The 20311-nt window shown below is 48.3% G+C and overlaps 7 protein-coding genes across 7 annotated transcripts; 1 reads left to right on the top strand and 6 right to left on the bottom strand.

The window, feature by feature from the left end:
* Positions 1 to 76: 76 nt before the first annotated feature.
* F4812DRAFT_452484 (RNA-binding domain-containing protein) lies at positions 77 to 2305 on the bottom strand (the record flags this gene model as incomplete). The annotated part of the gene is made up of 1 exon (XM_047936353.1): positions 77 to 2305. The coding sequence occupies one exon, from the start codon at positions 2303 to 2305 to the stop codon at positions 77 to 79; it is 2229 nt and encodes a 742-aa protein (XP_047787359.1).
* A 345-nt stretch (positions 2306 to 2650) lies between these two features.
* On the top strand, positions 2651 to 6389 carry F4812DRAFT_439342 (ARM repeat-containing protein). The gene is made up of 2 exons (XM_047935060.1): positions 2651 to 5529; positions 5584 to 6389. Exons 1-2 carry the CDS (start codon positions 2871 to 2873, stop codon positions 6000 to 6002), a joined length of 3078 nt encoding a protein of 1025 aa, XP_047787358.1. The 5' UTR covers positions 2651 to 2870; the 3' UTR covers positions 6003 to 6389.
* Positions 6390 to 6909: 520 nt separating this feature from the next.
* Positions 6910 to 8611, bottom strand: F4812DRAFT_461886 (rhomboid-domain-containing protein; the record flags this gene model as incomplete). Its single annotated transcript, XM_047937944.1, has 2 exons — positions 6910 to 7026; positions 7088 to 8611. 2 exons carry the CDS (start codon positions 8609 to 8611, stop codon positions 6910 to 6912), a joined length of 1641 nt encoding a protein of 546 aa, XP_047787357.1.
* A 1298-nt stretch (positions 8612 to 9909) lies between these two features.
* Positions 9910 to 10492, bottom strand: F4812DRAFT_461885 (mitosis protein dim1; the record flags this gene model as incomplete). The annotated part of the gene is made up of 3 exons (XM_047937943.1): positions 9910 to 10118; positions 10185 to 10325; positions 10411 to 10492. 3 exons carry the CDS (start codon positions 10490 to 10492, stop codon positions 9910 to 9912), a joined length of 432 nt encoding a protein of 143 aa, XP_047787356.1.
* A 470-nt stretch (positions 10493 to 10962) lies between these two features.
* F4812DRAFT_461884 (tripeptidyl-peptidase 1 precursor) lies at positions 10963 to 13085 on the bottom strand (the record flags this gene model as incomplete). The annotated part of the gene is made up of 4 exons (XM_047937942.1): positions 10963 to 11726; positions 11792 to 11989; positions 12056 to 12775; positions 12866 to 13085. 4 exons carry the CDS (start codon positions 13083 to 13085, stop codon positions 10963 to 10965), a joined length of 1902 nt encoding a protein of 633 aa, XP_047787355.1.
* An 854-nt stretch (positions 13086 to 13939) lies between these two features.
* Positions 13940 to 15887, bottom strand: F4812DRAFT_128709 (glycoside hydrolase family 30 protein). The gene is made up of 4 exons (XM_047929525.1): positions 15309 to 15887; positions 15063 to 15235; positions 14888 to 15006; positions 13940 to 14816 (listed from the first exon to the last, which is right to left on the bottom strand). Exons 1-4 carry the CDS (start codon positions 15729 to 15731, stop codon positions 14143 to 14145), a joined length of 1389 nt encoding a protein of 462 aa, XP_047787354.1. The 5' UTR covers positions 15732 to 15887; the 3' UTR covers positions 13940 to 14142.
* A 795-nt stretch (positions 15888 to 16682) lies between these two features.
* F4812DRAFT_461882 (subtilisin-like protein) lies at positions 16683 to 18071 on the bottom strand (the record flags this gene model as incomplete). The annotated part of the gene is made up of 5 exons (XM_047937941.1): positions 16683 to 16868; positions 16923 to 17262; positions 17330 to 17502; positions 17557 to 17736; positions 17796 to 18071. 5 exons carry the CDS (start codon positions 18069 to 18071, stop codon positions 16683 to 16685), a joined length of 1155 nt encoding a protein of 384 aa, XP_047787353.1.
* Between the last annotated feature and the right edge of the window lie 2240 nt (positions 18072 to 20311).

Genomic DNA, 20311 nt, shown 5'->3' with positions numbered 1-20311 from the left:
ATTGCTATTGGAAAATTGCTAGGAGTCATTATCAGGAGCCATCGTCGTGTCATGCTTCCTACTACTTGTAGTAATATTAACGCCGCGCCTGAGCCTTCTTCTTCCTCGTCATCCGTTTCCTCGCAATAATTTTTTGCTGTAAAGCTTCCTTTGCCGAAACCCCTTCTTCGCCTGCCTTAGTTCCAGAGTCATCACCTGCTGCTTCACCTGCTGCTTCACCCCTTTTCTCCCTTCGCCACTTTCCATTCGAGACGGAAAAGTCCTTGCCTTTTAGTGAGGGTTTCCCATTCGTATTTGAATCTTGACCGCTTCGAAATGTTCGTTGCCTCTCTTGGTTGTCCTTTCTTCTTGCTACGACCTGCGCGTTCTCAATAGCAAACTCGACGATTAGCCGTTGCGTCTTCCCAGCCGGATTCTTTAGCGCGTGCCCGTTCAACCACCGTAAGCCCATAAGTGCCCATCGGTGCGAGGAGTATTCGATGAAACCATAGCCTCGACTCTTACCAGCACCATCGGTTTCGGGAACCTTTGAGCCCTCCTTGTTTTCGAATACTATCTTCGCCTGCTTGACTATACCCTTGCCCTTCTCTTTACGGCGGCGCTCGGCTTCCTTGTCTTCCTCTCCGCCCCGAGCATTCTCCTCCTTTGACAGTGGCTGTCTTCGACCTTCCTTGACGTCCTTAGCAAAACCAACAACAGCCTCGCGAGCTAAAGCCTTGAGCTTCTTGGAATCTATGTCGCGGGGGATATTACGAATAGCTAAACGAGTGAGACTCAGATGGAGACTGGGGTTATTTTGAATGAGTTTCTTCCGTTGCGCAGCACTTTCTTCGCGGATCTTGACCTCCGAAGGAGCGAGCATAGCATAGAGAGGCGAATCCTTCATGATGGCACCTTCAGATAATAAGTATAACCGACGCTTATCCTTTTCCTTGCCAAGCCGGACCGCAGCACCCTTCTCCGCGAGCTGGCTTGCTTCGTCTTTGCTCACGGCCTGTGACAATTGGAGAATGCGACCATCCATCGTGTACTTGCCCTCCTCATCCGCCAATTCGTTCTGTAGAATCGACTTCTTATTCGGTATCGCAGACTGCTGCTGGATACGGGGTGCACCCTTGAGACATGCCTTTGAATCGGCTTCGCTGACGAAACAGACGAAACCTGTACCGGCCGGCCGATCGGTAGCTCGATCCATTACGATGCGAGCGTACCTGACACGCCCGAACTTTTCAAAGTGAGCTTTCAGCTCCGCGTCCGTAGCTGTAAAGGGCAGATTACGAATGAAGATAGTTGACCTATTGTCTGTCGTGAGGGGTTTCTTGGGAGTAGACTTGCTCCCTAATGCGGCGCCACCTTCATCATCCTCGGCGTCTTCCTCATCTTCGTCTTCGTCTTTGTCTTCGTCTTGGTTGGCATCGCTGTCTTCATCCTCTAGATTTTCCATATGGTTCTTCATGAAATTTTTGATATCCTCATCCTCCTCATCGTCTTCATCATCGTCTTCTTTTTCGTCTTCTTTCTCATCTTCTGCTTTGTCCGACTTGGCATCCTCTTCCGATGCCTCGTCCCGCTTAGCCTTTTTACTTTTCTTATCGATTTTATCTTGCTGCTTCTGCTGTTCCCAAGTCTGCTTGTCAACAGCCCAGTCAACAGCTAGAGTTCTACCGTCGATGGTCTTCCCGTTAATGGCTTCCATAGCCTTTTCCGCATTCTTTCGACCGCGCATGGTAATAAAACCAAAACCCGAGAGTTTCCCTTTGTCGTTTGGAAGGTCGGCATATTTTACCTTTCCAAATCCCTGGAACAAAGCTGCGAGTTGATCTGACTTCTTGATACTCCAAGGCAAGTTTCTTACGATCAACTTGGGTGCTTTGCGAGCCTCGGCCAACGTGGCTTGCCTTTCGGCCTTCTTCGCAGCGGCATCTGTCGAGTCGGCACCCGATTGACGATGCCGAGGTTCTGCGATTTCCAAAACTAGCGGGCGACCATCTAGCTTTTGTTTGTCGAGCTTCTCTTTGGCTTCCTTAGCATCATCGGCGTCGGTAAAGGTAACGAATCCGTAACCGCGAGAAGCCTTTGTCTGGGGATCAAGAATGACCGTGGCATGCTTTACGGGATAATGCTGAGAGAAGAATTCGGTCAAGGATTCGGCGGTGGCTGTTGGAGGAAGCGATCGCACGAAGAGAGATCTGCTTTTTTCAACTCGAGCTTTTTTAGTAGGTGGCTCGACATCATTCGAAGGCGCGTTCGAGTTTGAGTCTGCTCCTGACGCTCTAGATCTTTTCAGATCACTATTACCACTCATTTTCGAACTTTCCCAAGACAATTAATGGTTATAAAATAACGAATTAACGATGGCGCAGATTGATGTAGCTTTGAGGGGGGATTGAAAATTATAATGGAAGAGGAAAAAGTTCGATAAGTAAAAATTATCGATAACGATAGTGTTAGCATATACCTCTATGTACCTGAACTAACGCTAAACGAATTCGTCAGATTGGGTACGTACCTATGTACCTTCTAATGGCCCGTGTAGGTACCTACCTGTAATATTTCGGCGCGGGGTACCTAGGTAGAAAACGGATACACAATGTACTTGGCAGTTGTCCGAGCAGCCGTTTGGGTTTGTTGATTTACTGACATACACAAAATAAAAATAAAAATAACACAACACCTTCTTCACACACTAACTAGAAAGCGCATAGTAAGAGACACAACTATCGCGATACCCCTTGCGATACCCCTTGCGCGTCTACTTTTACATTTATCATTCCATTCAAATGCACATATTACCAATAATTAGATTTCGAGGGGCAAAATACAACTCAATTCGTACCTAACATAACCAAATTTTATCACTCTCAATAAACATGCCGGCTCGAGCCTCTGCGAGGTCCAAGACGTCCCGGGTTTCGTCGTCAAGTATTGATATTCCCGAAGAGACGCCCGATAGCCAGTTACGAACCCAGATATCGGCGATATTCCGTGACGCGCAAAAGACCACCGCAACTCATAGAAAATTGGTTGTCAACCTTCGCAAGATACACGAGGCTTGCTGTTACGAGCCGATAGGTCCCAATAAGAATTCCGCAACTGAGTTTGACGAATCCGATTTCAATAACGAGTTTACACGATGCGTTCTCAGGGTTATGCCGGTAAAGAAGAGCGAAAGTGCTGGCGAGAAGATCATCCGTTTTATCGGTCTGTTTCTGCGCCACGCTAATGACAAGGACAACGAGCTGCTGGGAGAAGAAGATGCCGATGCTAGTACTATGCCCGAGACACCAAGCACTCGGCTTACTACTCAACTGATGGAGCTTATTCTGCCTTTGCTCACTTGCAAGGACAAATTCGTCAGATACAGATCAACCCAGCTGATCTCTTACGTTATCAACTCCTTAGATGCCATCGATGATGATTTATTTCAGAAGCTGCGCTACGGTCTCCTCAAGAGGATACGTGATAAAGAGGCGATGGTTCGCTCTCAAGCCGTACTTGGCCTAGGCAGGTTGGCTGGAAACGAGGTCGAGGGCATGGTCAACTCGGATGATAGCAATGATAACGTCGAGACTGGTCTGCTTGAGAAGCTCCTCGAAGTTTTGCAGAATGATCCCAGCGCCGAAGTAAGGCGCTCGCTTCTCATCAACCTACCAATTATGTCAAACACTCTCCCATATCTCCTAGAAAGGACGAGAGATCAGGATCCTGCTACTCGTCGAGCGGTCTACTCTAAATTACTACCTACCCTTGGTGACTTTCGCCATCTCTCTCTCTCGATGCGAGAGAAACTACTCCGTTGGGGACTGCGGGATAGAGACGAGAATGTTCGAAAGGCCGCCGCAAGATTGTTCCGCGAACGTTGGATCGAGGATTGCGTGGGTACCAATCAGCCTGAAGATGGCGAGCAACCAGCCGCGGCAGCTCCTCCGAACATGGATGCACTTTTGGAATTGCTTGAGCGTATAGATGTCGTCCATTCCGGTGTTGAAAAGGGTGTCGCATTGGATGCTATGAAAGGTTTCTGGGAAGGAAGACCGGATTATCGAGATGCCGTCGAGTTCGACGACGCTTTCTGGAAGAATCTCACTCCCGAATCTATATTTGTTGCACGAACCTTCAACGACTTTTGCCGAACAGAAGGAAATGGAAAATATGAATTCTTACTTGATGAGAAACTGCCAGTAATCTCCTACCTTGTCGAGATCCTCAAGAGTCATTTGAAGGAGCTCATGGAAGCTATGGAGAGAGCCAACAGCCAGGAAGACGCTCAAGAAGAAGATGAAGTGGAGAAAGACATGGTTGAGAAAAAGTTCGTTATAGAGCAATTGCTACATATCATCCTTACTCTCGACTACTCAGACGAGACTGGTCGGCGCAATATGTTTACACTACTACGGCAAATGTTATCTAAACCGGAACTACCAGACGAGATCACTAAGCTAACCATCGAAGTGCTCCGAGACATATGCGCGCCGGACAATGCTGGTGAGAAAGAGTTTTGTAGTGTCGTACTCGAAGCTGTTGCTGATGTTCACGATACTATCGTTGACGAATCTGTGGTTGGAGACGGCGAGGAGAGTTTCCATTCGGCGAGGTCCGAAGTCAGCGGAGATAGTACCCCAACGAAGAAAGGGAAACAAAACGCGGATAATGGTCTTAGCGAAGAAGAACAGGAGGCGAAGGAGATCAAGGAGATCATGATAAACATGAAATGCCTGCATATCGTTCAATACATGCTCTCTAATGTCGAAGGAACGTTCCAGGAGAATGACCATCTCGTGTCGATGCTGAACAATTTAGTCATACCCGCCGTTCGCAGCAACCAAGCTCCCGTCCGAGAACGTGGATTGGTCTGCTTGGGGCTCTGCGCGCTCCTCGATCGAGCACTTGCCGAAGACAACCTTGCCCTCTTTATACGTTGCTACACCAAAGGTCACTTGGCACTTCAAATTACTGCGCTACAAATTCTAACCGACATCTTGAACGTTCACGGAGCGCAGCTTCTGACGGCAAACCCGGAATTATTGAAGGTTTACATTCGGGCCCTCCGATCCGGTTCTAAGAACCCAGAAATACAAGGCACAGCTACGCTCGCAGTTTCAAAATTATTACTCGGTCGCGTAGTCACGGATCGCGACGTGTCGTCAGAGCTACTCAAAACGCTAATTGTGGCCTACTTTGATCCTTTAACCGCGGAGAACCAAAGCGTTAGGCAAGCCCTTAATTACTTCCTACCTGTCTTTTGCTATTCGAGAGCGGAGAACCAGGAGCTCATGGGATCTGTTGCGCTTGACGCACTTCACGCTCTATATAACGTTAGAGAGGGCCTCGAAGACCACGAGGATATTGATGTTGGCGATGATATGGCCAGCCTCAATACCATCGGTGCTTGTCTAGTTGATTGGACGGATCCTCGAAAGTGCTACACTCCCGGTATTCCCATGGATGCAGATAAGAAGAACGTGAGCGGAGACGTCCATCTAGGTTTGGCTAGGGATATTCTCGATAGGTTGAATAGCAATCTGAGCAGTAAGTTCCTATCACATAGTTCGATGCCAACATTGATGCTAATCATAAATGCAGAGGAAGAGAAAAAGGTCATCGCAACTTTGCTAGGGAAACTGTACATCTCCCCGACCTCTTCGGAGGATAAGATTCGTTCCCTGTACGAAGATATTTCGTCGGCAGTGGAAGAAAACCTCGTATCAGATGCCACGAGCAAGAACGCCCTGTACAAGATCCACGTGAGCTTAGGCAAGATCGTGAATCAACTCAACGACCAAGACAAAATGTCGAGGAGAAGCGCCAGTAGGAGCGTGTCTCTCCCGCCGGACGAGAAGCGTACAGCGGAAGATGTCACCGTTATACGGGAGCCGGATATCAAGGAAGAAGACGAAGAAGAAGAGGGCGATGCGGAAGAAGGGGCCGACGTATCTGGTACGGTGGCTCGGAGCGAAGCTGATTCTCTGGTAGAAGATCTCTTGACGGACGAAGGGACGTGATGGTTATGTTATGACTTGGATAGGTGTTATGTCACAGCTTGATGTGTGAATGAATGTCACGATTTGAACATGGCGTCGATTAAATTTATAAGAGGTGCCTCTTGACCTGGAGCTATAGGTTTGAAACTTGAACTGATACCTACCTACCTACTTTACATTACTAGATTTGTACTCTCGTCATTTGGCTAGTCGAGGATGGCCCAGGGAGGTTATACATACCTACGTAAAGTCGGTAGATGTCGGAAACTATCGACTACCTACCTCACGTACAAATGAATATATAGACATTGAAGGCGACTCGCTCCGAGGTAGGGAAGCCAGAGTAGCAGTGAACTAGGGATGTAAACGTTGGATCAGGATTGCCTGAAAGTAAGGGATAAATGCGAGGCGAGTTTTTAAGCCCTCAAGTATCCATCCTCTTTGGTGAATCGAGGTGATATTCTAGAAAACGACAGTTTCATTAGGTCTCAAATTTAGAATGAACCTTTTAACCGTTTCTGCCTCCTAATCAACCTACCAATACACTCCGAGCTGGAACCAAGCACGATCAAAATTTTGTTTCAAGACGTCACATAATGTCTACGGATCGAAAGATGCACCATAACAACACACCGCCGTAAATTTTGGTATATCAAACTACGACTACCATCAATTAGTAACCAGCCAGGTAATACCCCCGTGGTCCCGTTATATATGGCCCGTTTGTCGAATTCATGCTGCACCAGTATGTTCAACCGTGGCGACGCCGCCAGATACCAGGGCTTCGAATGCCCGATGCCTACTACCTAGCAAATCCATCCGTTCGTCCCTACCCTAGTCCCCACGCCGTAGTGCCATTATCCGGTCTTACGCAATTATCAAGCTTGTCTTTGGGTATCATCATGTGTCTATTGAGAGGGAAGGGGGTTTACGAGTAAAACTTGGCGACCCGTTTGAGTAAAGCTAAACCGAGGCCTCGTCGCGAACTTTGGGGCTGTGATGTCGTGATGGTGATATTCCCGATATCGCACCAGTTATTAACGGGCTACGAAGATGTTAGTAGGGATGTCAACACCGGAAAAGCAGTCGAGGGGGGATAGACTAACCAGGCAACTAAGATACTTGCACCAACTGCAGTTATTTTGGTTGGAATAGAAATTCTCCAGTAACACGATGAAAACGACGATAATGAGGATTAGAAATCCGGCGCGAACAAGCCACCACACCCACCAGAGGGGCTTCCGACCCTTAAAGAAACCTACTGGGTTCCTATAAAAGGCAGGAAAGGCAACGCTGGTAACACCACCACCGCCTACGGTGGAGTAAGAGGGTCCTCCAAAGTGGTCCTCGCCGATCTTACGACGCAGAGCATTTGGAGAATGGAGAACGCTAACTCCTAGGCATATGCCAACAATAAACCCGCCGATGTGAGAAAAGTTGTCGAGACCAGGGAGAAGACCGAGAGCGAAGGATATAAGAATCTCAATGATGATGAATATCAGCTCTCTACCGGGGCTACGTCTCTCACCCCACGAATATAGCAGGTCGAGTAAAGTTAGGGCGATAATTCCGAATAGAGAGCCCGATGCTCCTGTAGACGAAATTCCCGGAGCGGCATAGTTGCCTCCCATAACAAAACCGAAGATGCCAGCACTCATGTAGACGAGGAAAAACCGGGTGGAACCAATGGCTCGCTCGATCTCCTTCCCCATGGTAAGTTGCAATAGTAAGTTAAAGCCGATGTGGATTAGACCCGAGTGCATAAAGATGGGGACTATGAATCGGAACCACTGGTTAGGTGCCGGGCTCTGCTGCAGGCCGTTGACGGGGTCCCACTCGGGATTGGGAACTCCGTCAAACCCACACAGCTCCGAGAGAGAGCACTTGTTGGAGTCATCGTTAGGGTCATTCGTGGTAGTGTTGGGACAAGGCCATCCAAAACCCTTTTCTAAGACGCCGGCAGGCGGGCTATAGTTCTGCACGCCGTTGACATTCTTCATACAAGGGACGTATCTCGAACCCATATTAATAAGGATCTGCTGGGAAGGACCTATCATGGGATTAACAGAAGGATGGATCTGAATCGGGCTGCCCGTGAGCTGAGCGGCCTTGACAAGTTCGGCGATGAACACGGCAATCTGAATGATGGAAAACAGATAAACCATGATGGGTATCCTCCTCTTCTCCGATCCAAACATGCCTAATTCGCCGAAACGAATGCGGCCAGGTTTGGGAAGACCCCGACGGCCACCTTCTTGGTCTGCGGTGTCGTAGACGTGGTCGGTCGAATCGGCGGCATAACCAGGTGATTTGTTGCTCTGGTTTCGCATGGGGATATCGTCGGTACCTACGGGCGAAACATCACCCGGACCGGAGCCATGATACCTCGTATCGTAAGCGAAGGCTTGTTGGCTGTTGTCATTTAAGGGATCGGTCTGATGGGAATGAGAGTTAGTCGGGTAGACATGGTCATCAAAGACGGTCTCGAAGGGAGATACGGTGGAAGCGCCCGGACGATCTTGATTATGCGCATGCGAGGTATAAGAGGGCGGGGTAGTAGAAGATAGAGACGGTTCGTATGGATTATAATGTCGTGATGAATCGTTGTTGTAGTAGTCGTTGGCTGCCATGGTCGTCGTTCTTCTTCTTCTATGGGGCAGCAGCTATGCCAAATAGAGAATAAAATAAAAATGTGACCAGCACTCTCTCGTTTCTTCAGGTTTCAGCTCCACGTTATGTCTTGATTGAGAACCCCGTTTGAAAGCTGAAGCTGAAAAAGAAGAAAAAAATAAAAAAATAAAAACGAGGCTGGGCTGCGGGTAGACGGCCGGGACGGGTAGTGGTGGAATGAGATTTTCTTCAAGTGAGCCGACGTAAAATCGGTTAGACGGTTCTGCGGTTCTGGGTGTCCTGCAGTCGCCGGAAACGAATGTGGGAGGAACAAAAACCGATTGGCGTAATGAGTGTTGTTCAATACGAATTATCGCCTGCTTGTTTTTTTTACGATGTAGTTTCTCTGTCTAGACAGAAAGAAACGAAAAATAAAAAAATAAACGAAGAAAAAAAGGAAGAGCGTTTTAGAGATTTGTTTGGCAACTGTGCATTTGTTTGAATTTATTACTATTACCTAAGGGTCTAGGTATAATGAGGCAGGACACACAGCCAAATTCAGTAGCTGTCGTCACGCAGTGGTATAAGCGCGATGAATTGTATTGCAGGGAGATTTGTAGGGAGATGTATAGATACCTCAAAAGAGCATTAAATGAGTTGTGCATTGCGCGGGGTAACTGACATATGTTTTGTACAGTACTTGACGCTCTCTGAAGATTGCGTGTCACGAGGTGCTTAGCGCAGCTGCTACAGCCTACTACAGCCCACTAGCAAGAAGGCTGTGCTAAAGTTTGGCGGACTAAGGTACCTCCCGTGGTACGTACAATACATCCATTTCCACATATCTCAGGGACTTTACATTATGTAATGGTGCTAATTTTGGAATGTCCAATGCCACGCAGCTTGCATGTGCCTTGAATACGTACGCCTCAGTGGCTGAATGAAAGACAAATGAGGTACATGTATAGAACCTTCATTCATTACCTATACGAACTCATAGCTCTACCTTAAGTAGGTAGGTACTTAAATCGATTTACGACGTACTCACGTTCACTAGATTAGCTTCAGAGTCCCATGTCAACTTACAAGAGAATCAAGAGGATACGAATCAACTAGCTCTTAATAGAGGGAAATGTCATTAGCTCTGCCGTTGTCTAAAATGTCCCCTAGGTATCTATATTACATACCATAGACATTTCCCAATAACTCCTGCGTGGTCCTAGCTTGAGACCGGTTGATAGACTCCTCGCGAGTAAAGCATCTGAAAAGCATTCATAACGGAGCGCGGTTGGGAGCGTAGTAACGTAGTTATCTCGGACTAGTATCGGTAACGTGTAGAATAATCCTTCGGACTGACGACTAGACCCCGACCTTTCTTTGCGCCCTTATAGACCGTCTCGATAATATCGATCAGCTCTTGTTTGTCTTCGAGGACGAAGTTGAGCTTGTTGTTATTTCCCGTGCCGTAATCGCATAGCATGTGCTTGTTTCGGTAGAAGAACATGATGGTACACGGGTCATACAATTCTGCATAGAATCATCACATTAACAGCCGGCCTGATGTGGTAAAAGGAGAAGGGATAATGAACTTACCATACATCTGGTTGAAGTCGGGCACCTGGTCGATGTCGCAGACGTAGATGACGCAGAAGTTCTTTACCCTATCCGCGATGCGGTATAGGACCTCGTCTTGTCGCATGCATTCGGGATCGTGATCGCGACCGAAACGAATTGCTACAGAAATGATTCGTATCAGTATTTTCTTTTTCTTTTATTTCTTTTCTCGAACCATGGTATTGTTTGCTTTTGCATTACTTACCGACGACACGCTCGGTTTCCGAGAGGATGGCTTGGTCGACATGCCAGCCGGTGTTTAAGTGTGGTAGAACGATGGAACCCATGGTTGAAATGAAGCTGGACTGAGATTTGATAGTTGAGTAGTTGATGTTTGGTGTTTACCTAACGATGCAGGTGGTTGACTGACACGCTTAACAAGAAATAAGAAAGAATAATGACATCAGGCTGCGGCTGAGGAAGCGTGGGACCTTCTAGTAGGCACACTGGAAATCTTATGCGGTGGGGTAGTAGTCCGGCTAAACGCCTTAGGTAAGGTTAGGCACTTTAGGTTATACTTTAGGTACTTTCTTAGGTACCTCCTTGGGTTTCTCTACCTACCTCCTAGGTACCTGGTACCACTGTAAAGTTAGGTGTACCTTTCACAAGCTACCACAAAAAGCAACGAGATATCATCATAGGAATACTAGAACAGCTTTCGATTCGCTAGTCATAGATTAAGGTTATACATATATTGACGGATTTTCCCCGGAGACAAGATATATTACATCACGGATTTGTACATCCGAGTGCCTCATTAATCGGACAGCTTTCCACCTGCTAATTTGACGAGCTCCGGGAAGATCGGAGTCCCAAGGCCAGTAACAGGGTCCCATCCCTCAACCGCTGGGAAGCCGTCAACCCCGCACCCAACGGCACTACCGCCTACGATATCAGTTAATCCCTTGTATCCCTTGGAGTATAGCCAAGGGTTTAAGAAGCCCAGAGGGCGCTTGCCAGACGAGATAAGCGCGTCGTTTACCAGCGAAATAATTCCACCCGTTAGGGGGCAGCTGGCGCTTGTACCGCTGATAGTTCCCTCGGTGCCGTTCCAGAAATACGCGAAGTAAAGCCCTTGCGCGGAGATATCCGGGTATCCACGGCCCTTCTTGTTGTATAGACCATCATATAGACCGTTCAGGTTCTTGACGTACTTGCTAGCCTGCGTGGCCTGGTAGGCCGGTGCCGTGAAATAGTTGCTGAACCCACCGCCGCTGGTGTAGTTACCGTGCGAAACACCGTCGGGGCCAACGAACGCGGGGCGGTATGCTACGACTTCAGGTTCGAAGTTCTTCGTGGCACCAACTGCTGTTACATAGGGGCAGCTAGGCGGGAACTCGGCAAGGAATTGGGTTGTGTTCTTGCCGTCGTTGCTGAGGCACTTTCCATACGCTCCGACACCGCTGTCGCCGCTAGAAAATAATAGCGAGGTACCACGGGCACCCACTTGGGCAAACTGCTGGCAGACACGTCGAGCGTACGACTCCGGGACGGTTTGTTCATCGTCGGCATACGAAGTTGCTGTATAAGGTTAGTAACCCGTATGAATACCTAGTTAGAATAAAGCAGAGTAGATAGAATATGACATACTGTATTCGTATTAGCATCTGTTAATCGAAGGGGCATCGACGAGAGATAAAAGACATACCTAATGACTTGCGGGAAAGACTTTTGCTCGAGCAAGTAGTTAACCCATACGAGGTAAGGTTCATTCGAGTTGTCGGGAGTAGAAGGTGACGGGGTGAAAGGCGGGCTGCCTCCCGTCGAGTAACTGATGATCGGGGCTATCACCAACCTACATTAGCGAAAGTATTCTTTGTAATGACCCCAACGGTCTCTGGATTACATACTCCTGGGGTTAATGCCAGCAATGGCCTGCAAGTCCAAGTTCGCCTCCTTAGAGGTCCCCGACTCAATTTCCTCCGGAGTCAAGGCGTAGTCACCAGGTCCGCCCGCGATGGTGATCTGCGGGAAGGCCTTTACGCTCGGGACACCCTCGGGTCGGTACTTGGCGAGGAATAATTCTCCGTCCGATCGGATAGGATGCTCGCCGAGGAAGTTGTTGAAGCCGATCTTGTTACTACAAGAGCGGGTTTTGTAGCCTTTGGTCTGGTAAAGAGTTTGGAAGCACTCGGGCGTGACGGAACTGACGTTGCAAACTGCGCTGATGTTCTCGTTGGTAGGTGGAATATATTCAGAGTCAATATACACCGGTGCGTCGATGTGGTCGAACTTCTCGGCGTGAGCACGGAAGAACGAGTTGGTAGGTTGGATTGTATCAATGCGATCATGCAGATGAAAAGGAAGAGACCATTTGGGAGCACGAGCAACAAGGCCACCATCCTTGTGCTCATAGATATGGTACTCGGTGTCGAGAAGGCGCTCGACGGTCTCGATCGGTAAAGACACGGTGATCCAGTCCTTAGCCGAGCTATATCCCGAAGGGGTGACACCATTATCCGCTAGCCATTCGTGAACGAGATTCAAGGTCTCATCGGTAGGCTTAACCAGCTCCTTCACCTCGTCGGCAGAAAGGTGCTGACCATAGCGGGGATGATCCGGGTCAGAGACTATATAATTATTAGATTTATTTTACTTTGTCTCTCTTTTTTTTTTTTTTTTTTTTTTTTCTCAGAAAAAAGTGTACAGCTCCTACATACCTTCGTAGAGGTGCCTCTCGAGCTCGGGGAAATTGCTCTGCTTGACGCCAATCTGAAGGTCAATTATATGACCAGCAGGTGCGCGACGAACTCGTCTCCAGTCTCTCGGGACGTGGTGCGTCTCCTTGACACGATACGGCGTGCGCGACGACGACACGGGGCTCGCTAGGGAGACATGAGCGGCAATGAGCGCCGAAAAAGCAAGACCAATGGCGACCATGATGGCGACGCTTCAACCTATCAACCTCGTAAGGGACGGGATGGAGTATAGCAAGCGAGAGTTAGGGCCGGAACAGCTAAGACCGGATCCTTCGGAGAACAAAGCTCCCAGAGCGGTGCTTGTAGCAACTTTATATTGTTTACAATTTACAACGGCAGCACGCTATCTCGTTCGCACATAATGCAAGCTGATAGAGAACAAGGATAGATGGTCCAATGAACCACCATCCAGGCCTATCCCGCATTCCAACCGTCCAATTGGAACCCCCGCTCACCACAAACCGGAAATTACATTGATTGCGTTGTGACTCGTGGGATACTACTCTAGGTAAGGTAATAGCTCGTGCCGCTCTGGTTTCCTCTTCTGTTCCTACTCTATTCCTACTACCATAGTATCCAGCATTCACCTCTTTTTCATCTCTTTCTCATCTCTTTTGCAGAGTCACGCCATATCTCACCTTGTCGCATTGGGAAGGTCCGTTACTTATCTGTACCCAGCTCCGTGGGTCTAGAATCGTGCCCCTGACCTAGCGGGATCCTGCCTACCAATACGAGGTAACGGGAGGGAGCGATCGTGCGTAAAGAATATAAATCGTCCAATACTCGTGAAAATCGTAGATAGACTATATCATAAGAGGATACTCAGAGAAGTCCCTTACCTAAAGCCAGGGCTGCTAACTCTTTGTACTTGGATAGTTCGTACGTTCTACCAAAGGAAGTTGGTAGAAGGTTAACTACCTACTACCAAGGCAGTTTAGACGGATGCTTATCACGGGTAGTTCCGGTCTATTAAGCCGCAAACTAATTTTCTAGTGTTTGATATAATGCCGTGCTAGATCATAAGAATATAGTTCCCGAGCACCGGTCAAAAAAAGAAAGAAAGAAAGAAAAAAACGGTATGCAATTAACAAGATCGCGAGCAGCCCTGTAAGATAAGAATGGGAAAGTTAGGTAGTGCTAAGCTTTTGACTATTACGTACAAGACATTGCCAATATAAAGCCAAGAATTCCCGCATGTTCAAAGCCGGGGTTAGATGCTTAATATTTTGGCGTGCAAATCAAGATGCGGCAGTTAGTTTGACCGTGAGTATCCCTCGTGAAGGTACAGAAACAGTAACTGCCCCATCAGCGAGTTTTGACTCAACAGAGGCTACAGATCGGCTGTTATCCGTCACAAATGCTTCGGCTGCTGCCGGAGTAAAGTCCTTGAAAGAGACCTTGACACTCTGCTGTGAGCCACCGGAATTGAGGAAAACAACCACTACCGAACCATCCGTGTTCTTAAACGCCGTGATACCAGTACTGGAAACGCTACCAGATGTGCTAACACGGTATGCGCCGGGGCGTACGAATCGCGACCACATTGCAAAGGCCCAAAGACGCCCGGAAGGAGTGAGCGTCTTACCGTCGCTTGCAACGAGGTACGAAGATGCTTGGAATTGGTTGACTTCCACACCTTGCCAGTAGATGTACGCAGATAGGTTAGCGTTTGCAAGTCCGTTGTGAATCTTCTGCGCCCAAGTAAAACCTTCGCATTGGCCACCACCACCGTACCACGTTGCACACCAGCGCGATTGGAGGTCAGCGGCCTCCGTTTGCCACGTCTTTAGCTTGGTAGATATTACCGAGTTTGGGTCGCCCGTGTACATGTGGCTGGTGATATACCCGAGGTATTTCTCCATACCTGCTGAGACGAGACCTTGGGTGATGCTTCGCTGAGAGTTCCAACCCACTGCGTTATATAGTCAGTAACGAGCTGGAAAGACCCATGATGAGAGATTTCCTGTGGGATCCTCTACTTACTCGCGTCACAGCAAGTTATAGACACGTTACTGAGGCCGTTAGCCTTGAGCGCATCGTATAATATAGGGATAAACGATGAAGCTTCGTTGGCACCGGATTGCATCGATGAGTAACTCGTCCTATAAGAGTCAATAAGACAGCTGCTGCATTGATCGTTCAATCTGCTGAAACTTACACATAGTCGGGCTCATTCAAGAAACCGAGTTGCGTAATGGGAATACCACGCTCGCTGTAGTATTTCACATACTGAACCAAGAAGTCGGCATAAGCTTTACGCCAGTCTCCAGACGAGCAAGAATGTCCTGGCGTACCACAGAGGTAGCCACCATTATTTTCATTGTTGTTGGTCTAGAAAGTAGGTAGTTTAGCTTGAACATCCTAGTTACCTTACTCAAAGCATAGAATTATGAATGGCTTTTACCTTCATGAACCCCGGCGCACTCCATGCATCCGCATAGATAGTCTTGACTCCATATTTCATGGCTTGCTGGCTAAACCAAACCTGGCCTCGATCATCCTCGTCGAAGCTATAGTTCGCAGCTGCGTTTGGACCGCCCGGACTCTTGGGCAGGATACTGTCGCTGCTTGTCGTCCCTGAGCCGATACGATTGCGGATGATCGTGAGACCAGCGCCCGTGGTTGTATTGAACAAGTAATCAAGACCTTGCTTCTGAGGGTCTCCAGACAACAAATCTCTAAACTCGGCTGCGCGTCCGAATGCTTGAGAGACACCAAAGCCGTCTATCTGTTGCAACGTAGAAGCAACATTGACTGTCAAAGCCGATTGAGCATAGGTTCGCCCTATACTGGCGGCAATCACCACTAGAGCAACAAGAGTAGCCATTATAAGTACTGGAAAGTCTTGTTATGGAGACCTTGAGTGATGAAGAAACAGGTAAACAGAGTATCTCGAACAGGAGACCATCGTGGCACTTTATATATAGGCGAGGCGATTTTAAATGGATATATTGCTTCCCATCAAGCGTACAACCTTGCAGAACTTAACCAATGGCCATAAGGGGTTCGGCTAGGTGTCAAAGTAACTCAATTTACAGCATGCCGTTTATTCTGTCGTATTAGCGGGGGCGGAAAACTGCCATGAGGACCTTTAATATTCCCGTGAGAATGCGTGGTATGAATAGGCCAATGTCGGAAAGTTACCACGCCAAGGTTGCCATTAATAGCTTATAACAGCCTTGGCGTATTCTAGCCTTCTTGCTAGCTAGGAAAAAACTGCGGAGATGTGCTCGTGGATGTGGTGAGAGCAGTGAATAGTTGCTGTAGAATTTACCCGGGAAAAGTCGTACGTGGTACATAAGACTCAAGGTACGCCCACGTGAGTGATCTATGCGTATCGAGATTTGAGGGGACTTCTTCCGACCTTGTGTATAATTGGTGGAATTTTATTTATCACATGATATATATGATACATGATGAATTAGGTTGACATCGAATGGAGGGAGGCATTTTGACTACGCTGACTATATGCGACGTTCCTAAATATGAGCCTCAGAGTCTTGCCGAATGCTCGAAGTCGCCTATAAACTTGTGTGCCTTACATTCCACGTCGATTAATGATCTGTGTGGGAGTACGACTTAGACTAGCACACGAATCAGGCAAGGTATAGGTCTGGTAAATATCGTAAATTGACTGGAGAACCCCTTGCCTTAACTCCCATAACACTCCGAAATATATACCTGTACATAAAATATTAATCCTCCATGTCCCAATACCTAGATGGCTAAATGATATACAGAACTAAGTATAGCTAAGCTCATGCTTGGCCTCCGTCATTTAAGACTCGCCGTTGTTAGCCAAAAGGTTGACAGTGCCGCTGGGAACACCAGAGATGGCGCCGGAGATGGCGCTCTTGGCGATGTAGTCGCAGAGAGAATCGACGGGAGCAGCATCGAGTCCCAAGTAGTAAGCACCAAGGCCAGCAATGTGAGGGGACGCCATGGAGGTTCCGGAGATAGTGTTCTGGGATTATTGTCAGTACTAAGCAAAAATATCTTCAGCAAGAGATAACCTTACGGTGGATCCACCGATCCAGGTGGACTCGATGTCGGTACCGGGAGCAAGGATGTCAACAAGGCTACCGAAGTTGGAGTACTCGGCAAGCTCGTCATCCTTGGTGGTAGCACCGACGGTGCAGGCGGACTTCTCGGAGGCGGGGGAAGAATTAGAAGCGTCGTCAGCCTCGTTACCGGCGGCAACGGCAAGGAAGAGACCAGCGTCGACAATACTGGCGGCTGCCTCGTTCACGGCGTTGGAGACACCACCTCCGAGGGACATGTTGACAACGACACCCTTGGGGCAGGACTGGCTAGCGGCGTCCTTGGCAACGAAGTCCATACCGGCGATGACACCAGAGCTAGAGTTTCTCATTAGCCACTTTTCTTTCTTATACTTTCCAAGCGGGGTGAGAGTTCATCACATACGTGGTGCCTGAGCCGTCAGCGCCAAGGACCTTGACGGCAAAGAGAGTGGTCTTCTTGGCAACTCCATAAGTCTTGGAGCCGATGGTACCAGCGACGTGAGTACCGTGACCGTGGCCATCGGTGTTATCGTCGTCGACAAAGTTGTTGAGGAACTTGGCACGGCCCTCGAATTCCTTATAACCGAGTTAGACAAGGAAGAATGGCCTGGAGATTCGGTTATTACATACCTCGTGGTCAACCTCGATACCGGTGTCGATAACGTAGGCGCAAGTGCCTTCACCAGCACTGTCATCGTAGGTGTAAGTGGTGCTGCCGGCCTGAGCGTTTGATAGACGAGCTAGACCCCAGTCAGCGTTCTCCTGCGTGGCCTTGATCGTGATGATGGCGTCCTGCTCAATGTATTCGACCTGGCCGACAGTATTAGTATTTTTTGATCTTGTCCATGCTATCGATCTCCTATGCTTACGTCGGCGTTGTTCCTAAGGGCCTCGAGCTCCTCCTCGGATAAGCTGGAAGCGAAACCCCTGAATTTGTTGGTGTTGTAGACGAAATCGGCGTCGCTGGCGACGGACTGGATGGAGGTCTGGATAGACTCAGGCTTGGCGTCAGCCTTCATCCTGATGATGTACTTGCCATCAACAAGCTGGGCGCCTCGGGGCTTAATGACAGGCGCAGGAGAAGCTCGCTTCGAGGGCGCAGCAAGTGCCAGAGGCAACAAAGCTAGTGCGGCGGTAGTGCGCATTTTGAAGGATAGCTATAAGAGACGATAGGTCTAAAGTTGATGTTGCGGCGTTATCTGAAGCGAGTCTTTGCTTGATGATCAAGATGAAGCTCTGAGTGTGGGATGAGGAGAGCAATAATAGAACAGCCCATCGACGGGAGAATCGTCGTCCTTTTTATAATATTCATCGCAGCATATTCACACGCGTGTTGGATTAGGTATGATTATGGATATCAATATCAACTGCAATGCCATGATGGCCTTCATGGTGGCTGATCTTTACCGAGAATAGTACTTCGAAGTCGGACAAACTCGTTAGTGACCAGTTACATGTGAACTCCTCATGTGAGGTTGAAAGAGAATCATGGATAAGGTAAGGGTCCCAAGTAGGCGACGGTTATCTCCCTGCCCAGACTGACCAATCCAACATGCATGACGAGTGCCGATCACAGCAGCACCTCCTAGAAAAGGGCTGGGCTATGTTTATTCGTCGGGGAATATCGAGGAGTTTGGGGAGTTTTCGTCCCCTTCAATGAGAGACTGCCGAACAGTTGCGAACCAGTGGTCTCGTCGTACTCCCAACGTCATTCCAGATACGATGATTTGTTAGACCCAGGCATTCGGGCTATGTTGGTAAGGTAGCCGCGAAATTACCTGGAGGCTCTGGAGTAGCCAATGGCGGCAAGATGTGAAGAAGGCCAAGCATATTTCCTGACAGCTAGGATGGCTACGACATCTAAGCGCGCATATACCTAGGTACATTTAAGTCGCTGCCAAGGAGAGCTCAGCCTCGAGTAAAGCACCTCGCATTGAGCTCGATCCAGGGGTAGAGAAAGCTTTCTTAAGAAAGGTTGTAGATGGCCTTCCTTATCTGGAATACTATCCCGCCGCCCTGCTGGCCCCTCAGAATGCCGTCAAAATAAGTGCTTAACACTACTATTTCTTTCACCAGCCTTCCTCGGCGAATATAAGAAAGATTTAAACTCCAAAAAATTATTTTTACATAGTGCGAAACCTTCGAATTATTCCGATACTCATGTTGATGACATCCGAGGTGATTCGGTAAAGTTATGCTGATACCAACATTACCTACTTTGGTAATGGAATAAGGCACTTTTTTGACGCTATTCTGCCCCTGTAATAGTAGAGTTGTGGGGGGAAAGGGGCATGTCAACATCGTTATCCAACCAAGCTTTGATGATAGGTAAGTGACTGATCGATTATCTCCGAGATGCAAGACGGCTTAGCTGTACTAATTTAAGTAGTTGCATATTCTAATGGTAAACTATTACGTGGTTTATCTTCGTTCGATTTAGCTTTGAACCTCTAGTGTAACAAGTAGAGCCGTATAATCCCAATTTGAAGGCTTAGCTAGAGGTAGGGAGGTAGGTTCTCACAGCTCACTTCCGCCCAAGAGTCATCCCTTCGAACTAAGACTGTTTACCAAAAGTAATGCAATGTAAGGTAAGTCGACATAACGCCAACATGCCTCATATGCGATATATGATACGTCCAACAAGTCTTATATCGACCACACGGACAACAGACGCTGTCGTGGTTGTGGTTGGAGTACATTAGGTACCTAAAAGGTAACAATGCCGCCAGACGGGAATAGCCCACAGGCTGCGACACTGGCTTCCCCACATGATTCGAGCAGAAAAAAACAATGTGACGGTGCCATCAACTTTCCCCGACAACCTTGGAACCCCGAGGTGCATCTACCGCAACCTCTTCGTATCGGTGCTTCTTGCGGGTGTATTGTCAGGCACCTGTAACCATGCAGCCCGGGAAAGATCCTCGTATTGTAGTTGAGCTAAGACAAGCCCATATTTCAACGGTCTTTTCTTTCTATCCAGTGTTGGACCTTGGTCCCCCATATCTTCAGCTGCAATCATCGCGTCAGGCACGCTTAACACGCCTCCCCCAGGCCATGATCTGCAAGCAACCCTAGCATTCCAGATGCCCAGGTGCCGGCGGCAGTCAGCACACCCACTATATAAGCTCTTGGCATTCCCACTTCGCGACCTTGTCGCCTGCCCGCGACTCCCAGAACCAGCTCTTTCTCTACACACGCTTAATACATTATTTACAGAGGCGGATGGGCTATGTGATCGTCGATCAGTTTCCAGCTTAGGCAGCCAGCGACAATTAACCAAGACTATGGTGCTGGACGTAGAGTTGACCTGATAGCCTGACCACACCTCGTCCCCAGCCGACTTGCATATCACAACTCGTTACGGAAAGTACACAGGATTCGGAGA

The sequence above is a fragment of the Daldinia caldariorum genome (assembly GCF_022478825.1).
Source record: "Daldinia caldariorum strain CBS 122874 unplaced genomic scaffold F4812scaffold_16, whole genome shotgun sequence".
NCBI classification, from domain to species: Eukaryota; Fungi; Ascomycota; class Sordariomycetes; order Xylariales; family Hypoxylaceae; genus Daldinia; species Daldinia caldariorum.
This window is presented reverse-complemented; position numbering and strand designations above follow the sequence as displayed.